Consider the following 9,700-nt stretch of genomic DNA (forward strand, 5'->3'; position numbering starts at 1 on the left):
TCTCTCTCCTCTCTCTCTTCTCTCTCTCTCTCCCTCTCTCTGTCTTGCTCTCTTGTTCAGTCTCTCATCTTTATCTCTCATGTTTCTCTGGTAAACAAAATAAAAAGTTTGAAATTAAAGCAATACTGTGCATTAAATTTTCATTGTAAGCAGTTATTGACTAAAAGGACTTCAAACTACTTATGTAAATAATAATAAGATATAATAATAAGATAATGAAGGAAATGAGGTTAAAATTGTTATGTCAGTTGATCTTAGTCATAAGATTCCTTGACACGAAGTCAAAGATAAATGTTCAGTTTAGAGTCCTATAAAGTTGATTATATATTTTTTTATTCTTCTTCATGGCCCTTTGCTAAGGTAGATAAATCTCCTGCCCACTCGTTTGACAAGTCTCTGCTGAGTTACCTATAACAGTTCAAACACCCAAGACCTTCCTTAGAGGAACACGCAGGTCACTGATAAAGACAGACTTTGAAACTGGTAATAAATTGTGCTGTGATTTAGAGCCTCATTACTCGAGCGTGGTCCATGCTCCCACAGTACCAGCATCACCTTGGAGCTTGTTACAAATGCAGAATCTCCGATTCCATCTCAGGTTAATGAATCAGAATCCACACGTTAACAAGGTCTCCAGGTGATTTATATGCACATTGCGTTTGAAGAGCACTGTTTAGAGCTTCTCTATAAATGTAGAGTGCTCCTGAGTGTTCCAGAAATCTCCCTTCTGAGAATTCCTCTCACCAAAAGAATAGCAGGAATCTGCTAACCATACACAACAGAAATGTTCACTATAGCATTGTTGGTAAACAGCTCCAAAATAGAAGTAACTTAATTATATTTTATATTTCACCCAGGGCGGATTCATTTCATCTAACCTTGGAACTATTTATTTCCAATTCCTCTCCCCCACCACCCCACATGTTATTGTTCCATAGAGAGGAATATGGTACGGTGGGCAATTTTGTTTAGAAACATTTCAGATGTATTTGGGAGGTTCCTGTTAATAGTCATAAGGTCAGTTTTCCTTCAGAGTGTTTTATAAAACATATGATGTTTCTTTCTCAAAGCTGAATAAGGCTTGCTATTCCCTTCCTGTAATACTTCGCAGATGCCAATTGGTGTTAAGCCAACATGTCTGTTTTTTACCGTCTTTATATATTTGGTTCTGCTTCTTGTCAGAAGCCTATTTTTCTAAGATTGTTTTTTCCCCCATTATGTCTGTTTGCTTTTCAAATCGTCTTATTTTCGATAACATTATCTTAGTAGAAAGATAGATATTATCGGAACGAGTGCCTTTTAACATATTAGGCCAAAGAAGGATGGTCATCAGTAGCAAAAGCAAAGCAAACATGGTGGGAGCCGAAATATAATTTCTAAAAGGACAGCAATCCCCAAAATAACCCACGGATTTTAGTTCACGGGATAATCAGATCTGTCTTTACCGAAAATAGAATAACATTTTTAAACTAAAAGGACACATCGAAAGGAAAGCCTACAATTAGATTTAAGCTACTTTTGCAATGGTTATTTCTGGAAGAAGGATTTCTACTCAAATAGCCGTACTTTAGAAGTAAAACTCGCACAAAAGCAAAACAGATATTCACAGGGAGATCTTTGAGTGGAAGGAAATAGAACGACCAGGAAGACATCGGCCATAAACACACTCCTTTCTTTTCATTCTGGGTGGAATGGTAAACATTACAGGTCAGTAGACAAACCCAAGGTTAGTAGTAATGATACAATAAAATAAAGCTCACCTAGAAGGGTTAGCTTGGTTGCAATTTTAAAAATCTCTGTGGCCCCAGTGACTGAGCCACTGGTGTGGCTCAGTGGTTGAGCATCGACCTATGAACCAGGAGGTCACGGTTCGATTCCAGTCAAGGACACATGCGCAGAAGGCAGCAGATTAATGATTCTCTCTCATCATTGCAGTTTCTATGCCCCTCCCTCTCCCTTCCTCTCTGAAATCAATAAAAATATATATATTTTAAAAATCTGTGGATTGTAACTGTAACAGGAACTGTGTATTCCTGGTGTCATCTATGTTGACCTGGGTCCCCTATGATCCTTTCTGGTGCCTCCTCTTTGGACCATGCTGTCTTCCTGTTAGAGGAGAAAAGCAAAACAATGGCTGTAGCGTTGCCATTACTCTCCAGACGTGTCCTAGATCATGGCATATCCGGTTTGCCTGTCTCCCACTGAGCTAAGCACTTTTCTTTCCAATACCCAGGCTAACGGAAGTCATTCATGAACAGCCCATGGTTCTTCTCAACACTGGACCTTTACTCACATTTGCATCCATGATGGCACAAGCAGTAACTGCAAACAGTAATCCAGTCTGGCCCTTGCTGGTTTGGCTCAGTAGATAGAGTGTCGGCCCGCCTACTGAAGGGTTCTGGGTTCGAATCCAGATCAGGGCACATGCCCAGTAGGGGGCATGCAGGAGGTGGCCAATCAATGACTGTCATCATTGATGTTCCTATCTCTCTCTCTCTCCCTCTCCCTTCCTCTCTCTGAAATCAATAAGTATATTTTTAAAAAATAAATAAAAGATTTGCCCTTTTGCTGTTGATCACTCTTTCGTTTCACCGTGTCTGATATGTCCTCCCTTGCAGGTAATTGAAAAATTGGATTTTAAGTGGGAAATGGAATAATGTCCCATACATTTAATGCAGGAGAGGAGTCGCTCACCATTTTTGTGGACAAGCGGAAGCTGAGCAGAGGATCTGAAGGAGCTGATTCCGGCACCAACAGCTCCTCGGTCACCCTGGAGACGCTGCATCAGCTTGCTGCCTCCTACTTCATCGACAGGGACAGCACCCTGCGGAGGCTGCACCACATCCAGATTGCATCCACTGCCATAAAGGTAGGAGGGAGTTTGCCTCCCATGTCCGTCATGCCATTCTCTCTCCTACCTCTAGAATCCATCTCGAGCCCTAGCCGGTTTGGCTCAGGGGATAGAGCATCGGCCTGAGGATTGAAGGGTCCGGGGTTCGATTCCCGTCCAGACCACCTACCTCCGTTGCAGGCTGGATCTCCCATCCAGTTAGGGCCTGTGCAGGAGGCAACCAATCAATGTGTCTCTCTCACATGGCTGTTTCTCTCTCTGTGTCTCTACCCCTCCCTCCCGCTCTCTCTAAAAATCAATGGAAAAATATCGTGGGGTGAGGATTATCAACAATAACAAAATCCACCTCTGATTATTGGCATGTCCCCCTGAATTAAATAATTGTGTTCTAGAATTATGTCAACATTCCCTCTTGTCGTGAGGTATGTAATCCATTGAAAATGAAATGGAGTGTGTGTCTTGATGTAATTTTTTTAACTTGATAATTGGGTCAAGGTTCTTCATGGCAAAATATTAACTGGAGTGTCCTTGAATTATGTCAGTTGATCCTGGGATACACAGGCTCCTCACAGACTGCGCATAGATAAAAATACTGTTTTAATAACATTGATTTTTTGGGGAAATCTTCATATTTTATTTTATGCATTTTAAAAACATTGTCCTTAGACGGGAATGACTCAAAGTGGGCAATGACACAACAGTCATTAAGAAGTCTGCTTTAAGCAGTATTTTCCCCCAGTGCTATTAAAACGAGGTACAGATGTTTGGTTATAACTTTCTAGAAGTCACGATACAGCATAATCTAGAATTCGTGGATGAACCTCATGTGTTCACTGAAGTACTTTGCTTGTGACTATATTTAGGTTAACTCTACCAAAGCAGAGAGAAAGGGAGAATGAGTCTCTTTCTTTTTTAATATTTTATTTTTTTTTCAAAAGAGAGAGAGAAAGTGATTGTGGTTTCCAAAACAATAGACTTTTGGCCATATTTCGTTGGCAATTTAGGTCAACACGTATTGTTTTGGCCAAGAGCCACTGCAAAGCTAACAGACCAGAGAGTTGGCATAATGTGCTGGTGTGATCCTGGGTTAAGTTCACAAGAATAAAATAAAATACAGAGAACGTTTCTTTCTGTTTCAACTGCGACAATTCATTATTATTGTAAAAAACAGTCTTTAAATATATTTTCTTGCTTTATGAGTTTAAAATTAACGTGTGTAGTTTTTTTGGTCGGCTAATTTAAAAGCTAGACCTTCACTATCTGGGAATGCTAGATAAAACTAGCCCAAGAAATATCCTTTGTGATGATGTACAGGATAGAATAGAGGTGACATAGAAATATCTTTAGCTTAAGGGTTACTCAAATAATACTACCCATCTTCAATATTGCTAGTGGATGCGGTTGGGAAAAAGAGTTCTGTACATGTAAATCACACATTTATAGTTAGTTTACTTCTGACTGTAGGACTTAAGTTATACTGGGTAAGCAAATGTATAAATAGCAGTTATGCTGGACAGATTAAAATGTAGCTGGCATGAAAGATGTTTTAGTTAATTTAAAAGTATTGTAAGGTAGGGTATTGTTACAGATACTTAGCTTGAGGTTGCTGAGGAGAAATGGATTTTTTTTCCCCAGAAATCAATTTCAATGATATAAACAAGAACTTAAAGTGTATTTTCTAATAGAAGACATCATTGTTGTAAGTGTGTTTATTATATGGCTATTGATTTTTTTTTTTTGCTCAGCACCAAGTAGAATTATACAGTAGAGCTTCTTGTACGCATACTGAGAGAGAAATATTCATTCACAGTTCATGTGAAGACTTAATGGATACTCCTATGTACGCTCTTCTCCCACGAGGGAACTTGGATCGCACAGGCACGTGTTTTAATGGTGGAAACCACAGTGTGCAGGCATTTTTCTTAGGCTCTGGTGCTATTACGAGGGATGATCGGGCTTTAGGAAGCTTTGATCTAGCTGTGAACGTGAGACTCCAAGGAAAGTGGCTTTTCTGAGTGATGGGAGGGCAGCTCTGGGGGAGAGAAAGGAGTAACCTGGATCTCACCTTGCGAGGGCTGCAGGCAATGCTCGCTGTCCATTAGCCAGGGGAAGGAGTTTTGGAGCACATAATGGAAATGTTTGAAAATGGGTGTCGAGCCCTAACGGATTTGGCTCAGTGGATAGAGCACCGGCCTGTGGACTGAAGGGTCCCAGGTTCAATTCCGGTCAAGGGCATGTACCTTGGTTGCGGGCACATCCCCAGTGGGGGGTGTGCAGGAGGCAGCTGATCGATGTTTCTCTCTCATCGATGTTTCTAACTCTCTATCCCTCTCCCTTCCTCTCTGTAAAAAAATCAATAAAATATATTAAAAAGAAAAAAAAGAAAATGTGTGTCCAGCCAGACCAGCGTGGCTCAGTGGTTGAGCGTCAACCTATGAACCAGGAGGTCATGGTTCAATTCCCCATCAGGGCACATGCCCGGGTTTCAGGCTCCATCCCCCAGTAGAGGGCATGAAGGAGGCAGTGGATCATTATTCTGTTCATCATTAATGTTTCTCTCTCTCTCTCTCTCTCCCTCTGGTTCAATTCATCAGGGCACATGCCCGGGTTTCAGGCTCCATCCCCCAGTAGAGGGCATGAAGGAGGCAGTGGATCATTATTCTGTTCATCATCATTAAGTGTCAATTCTATTTCAGATCCCTCTATTTCCCCAAGCACAGTACTTACTAGACATACTAGAGGCCCGATGCACGAAATCCGTGCAAGGGGCTTGGCCCCCCCGTCGCTGCCATGGCTGCCTCTGCTTCGGCCCCGTCCAGAAGGTCGTCTGAAAGGACTTCCAGTCTAATAAGCATATTACGCTTTTATTATTATAGGTAATTAGTATTTAATAAATCCTCAAATGCCAAAATGTTCTAAAATTGTTTAAGCCTAAGGACTGAAAATTAAAGACTGGACATCAAGGAGAACTTTCTTCAAGACCCAACTCTGCCATAAAAAGGCAGGGCTTTTATTACAAGGTTATTCTCTGTGGTATGACTGCTCTGAGTCACACTGTGGATGAGCCTACCATGTCCATGAACATGGGATGCTACAATGTCCAGTAGCTCCTTGGACTGAAGAAGACTGAATGCTGCTTGGATGGGTCTGTAAAAATCACTCTTCTTCTGCTAGACATTTTCTATAAGCTTTCAGTCCTTTTCCTGAATAATCAGAGTTAAATTACGTCTGGCAATAGGATCTGGGTCTATGACTTTGACCACTTCTAAGACACATGTCTTAAGAGCTTATTAAGAGCTATATTTTCCTCAATACAAATTTCTTTGAGCTAATTCAGGGGTGGGCAAACTTTTTGACTCGAGGGCCACGATGGGTTCTTAAACTGGCCCGGAGGGCCGGAACAAAAGCATGGATGGAGTGTTTGTGTGAACTAATATAAATTCAAAGTAAACATCATTACATAAAAGGGTACGGTCTTTTTTTTTTTTTAGTTTTATTCATTTCAAACGAGCCGGATCCGGCCCGAGGGCCGTAGTTTGCCCACGGCTGGTCTAGTGGCTGGGGATGGGAAAGTGAGGCTTTAGACCAGGGAGAGGAAACGGAGAAGAGCATGGGAATGATACCGGGGTGGATTGTAAACACAAGTACAGCCACGTATAACCATGTTTCAGTCCAAGATGGACAGCGTTTACGGCCGTGGGACCGTGAGATTATAAGGGAGCAAAATTTCCCATGGCCTCATGATGTTGTAGTCATCGAAAAGTCTTAGTACAAGACATTGCTCATGTGTTTGCGGTGATGCGGGTGTAAACAAACCTACTAAGCTGCCAATCAGACGAGAGGATAGCACGTGCCATTCTAGGAGCAGGTGATGCATCTATTTTTGTGCAAGTGCACTCCATGATGGCCGGACAAAACCGCCTGCTGATGCGTTTCTCAGGACGTGGCCCCATAGTTAAGTGGAGCAAGGATGTACACGTACCTTGTGCTGGAACTAAGAAAAAGAGGAAATGAGGTTGTTCTCTGGCAAGAACATGGCTCAGAATATAGTCCCAGAAGTACATAGGGAGCCCAAGAAAGAGGTGGTGGGGATGGGAGAGAGGGGAGGGCACGCGGCCTTTCAGGGTTTAATTTAGGACTGAATGGGGTTCTCCTCTGGGTTAGCTGTAATGTTAAAGGCCTGGTGATTCTCTGGTCCAGGGTCAGCTGCAGCCGGGACGGTGGTGGCAGCTCCAGGGAAGGGTCTGGTCCATGTGCACCCGAGGAGGTCGCTTGGATTGCATGCACACTTTTTTTAAGAATGATATTTTTAGCCCTAGCCAGTTGGGCTCAATGGATAGAGCACTGGCCTGTGGACTGAAGGGTCCCGGGTTCGATTCCGGTCAAGGGCATGTTCCTGGGTTGCAGGCTCCCAGCCCTGGTCGGGGGCATATGGGAGGCAACCAATTGATGTGTCTCTCTCACTTTGGTGTTTTTCTCTGTCTCTCCCTCTCCCTTCCACTCTCTCTAAAAACCAATGGAAAAAATAGTCTCTGGTGAGGAGTAAAAAAAGAAAACAGAAAAAAAATATTTTGTTTATGATTTCAGAGAGGAAGGGAGAGAGAGAGAAACATCCATGATGAGAGAGAATCATTGATCAGCTGCCTCCTGCACGCCCCCCACTGGAGATCGAGCCCCCAACCTGGGTTAGCCATACATATTTGATGTATGGTTATCAAGCACTTATTGTATCCCCAAAAAGTAGCTTATTTATCTCCCATTCTCTCCATCCAGAGCTCAGTACAAGATAGGAACTCAATAAATGCTAATTGAAAATAAATGAACCTCACCCAGCGTGAGCAGGATTGATGGGGTTATAGCCATCAGACACAGCAGCTACCCAGAGCTTCCGATTTCTAAAATTAGATGAGCGCTAGCGACCACGGCCTAGATGCCGAAATGGCTTTGAGAAGTTTCCCAGGAATCCCCCACAGGCTTTTATCTTTCCACAGCCTCGTCTTCCTTCTGCCTCTTGGTAGCAGAATAACAGCTCTTCAAAGAAGCAGGGAGAAGTCACAAAACCCTCTTTTGGAAGCAGCTTGCTTTCTCATAAGGACTCACGGTGGCTCTTTTCTTGTATAATTATTCTGTCTATTGCACGTAACTGTTCTCCAAACATCCATGATTGCAACATAGCAGAGCTAGGAAATTCCTTCAGCGAAGCTGATAGGTAAAGCTCTTTGGCAGAAACTCGCCTTCGAAACGCCTGCAGCACTGAGCTTGCAGTCCTGTGCCTGGCGACACTCCACACATATTTGTTGAATGGATTTTGGTGCATTTGAGAAATATCAGCTGCCCGTAATCAAGGTGCTTAGAAGGGAAACATTTTTTCCTGAAGTAGGTACAGATTGGCTCTGTGTTGAATGCCTTTCCCAGTGTATCTGACAGCCTCTGTGGAGAAAATGTGTTCTCCATTGATGGAGTGAATAGGAATTCGTTTTCTTTCAAAATTATCTTTTTCGTACTCATCAGTGTCTGAACTGAAAGAAAGGCTGGATTGGTTATCTCACATTTCATAACAGCTCTGGGAAGTAAAGTGAGGAACTTTTAGTTGGGATTGGAATGCGTGCATGGTTTATGAGCTACTTGGAGTTTTTTGTTTCATTTTGAATGAAGAGTCTATTTTTTTCAGAACAGTTTTAGGTTTACAATGAAATTGACAGGAAAATGCAGAGATTCCCCCTATACCTCCTCCTTCTACACATGCATCGCCTCCCCCATCATCGGTATCTCCCATCAGAATGGTACCTTTGTTACAATCGATGAACCTATGTTGAAACATTACAATGACCCAAAGCCCATGGTTTACATATGATCACTGTTAGTGTTGAACATGATGTGGGTTTGGACAAAAGCATAATGGCGTGTATTCATTATTGTGGTACCATTCAGAGTACTTTGTGCTCTTTGCTATACAGATGTTAACTTTATTAATTAGCCTGCAATGACAAGTACAAGATGAGCCTATAGACAGAGGGCTCAGGAGCAAACTCTAATACGGAAAAACAATTTGAGAGTAGCAGCCAGTCAGGGTCCCCTTACCCTTTTCTAAAGAATTGGTTATTGCCCTGGGCGGTTTGGCTCAGTGGATAGAGCTTTGGCCTGCGGACTGAAGGGTCCCAGGTTCGATTCCGGTCAAGGGCATGTACCTTGGTTGTGGGCACATCCCCAGTAGGGGGCGTGCAGGAGGCAGCTGATCCATGTTTAGTCACATGACCCAAGGTCAGCATCCCAGTTCTCCACCTGTTGATTGCATGATCTCACTTGAATTAACTTACATTCTCTATCCGTTTAATCGTCTGTAAAAGGGAGATAATAATATCCCGTATGTTATATGGGCGTCATGAATGTTAAAAGACTTAGTATATTTAAGGTGCTGAGAACAGTGCCTCGCCCATATTAAGGGCTATACAGATGTTAACTTTATTAATTAACCTGCAATGACAAGTACAAGATGAGGCCTATAGACAGAGGACTCAGGAGCAAGCTCTAATACGGAAAAAACAATTTGAGAGTAGCAGCCAGTCAGGGTCCCCTTACCCTTTTCTAAAGAATTGGTTATTGCCCTAGGCGGTTTGGCTCAGTGGATAGAGCGTCGGCCTGCGGACTGAAGGGTCCCAGGTTCGATTCTGGTCAAGGGCATGCACCTTGGTTGTGGGCACATCCCCAGTAGGGGGCGTGCAGGAGGCAGCTGATCCATGTTTCTCTCTCATCGATGTTGCTAACTCTCTATCTCTCTCCCTTCCTCTCTGTAAAAAATCAATAAAATATATTTTAAATAAAAGAATTGGTGATTACAAAGGGAATCAA

General features: G+C 42.7%; 1 protein-coding gene across 1 annotated transcript in view; it reads left to right on the top strand.

Annotated features, from left to right (window-relative positions):
- The window catches only part of LOC102253790 (BMP/retinoic acid-inducible neural-specific protein 3), a gene marked incomplete at its 3' end in the record, with an annotated part of 88,088 nt that extends 85,142 nt beyond the window's left edge, over nucleotides 1–2,946 (top strand). Inside the window, exon 4 of the mRNA XM_014532451.1 lies at nucleotides 2,679–2,946. Within this exon, the coding sequence (XP_014387937.1) occupies nucleotides 2,679–2,946 (268 nt within the window). The remainder of the gene's footprint in view (nucleotides 1–2,678) is intronic.
- Nucleotides 2,947–9,700: the final 6,754 nt, after the last annotated feature.

The sequence above is a fragment of the Myotis brandtii genome, unplaced genomic scaffold (assembly GCF_000412655.1).
Source record: "Myotis brandtii unplaced genomic scaffold, ASM41265v1 scaffold895, whole genome shotgun sequence".
In the NCBI taxonomy this organism is placed as follows: Eukaryota; Metazoa; Chordata; class Mammalia; order Chiroptera; family Vespertilionidae; genus Myotis; species Myotis brandtii.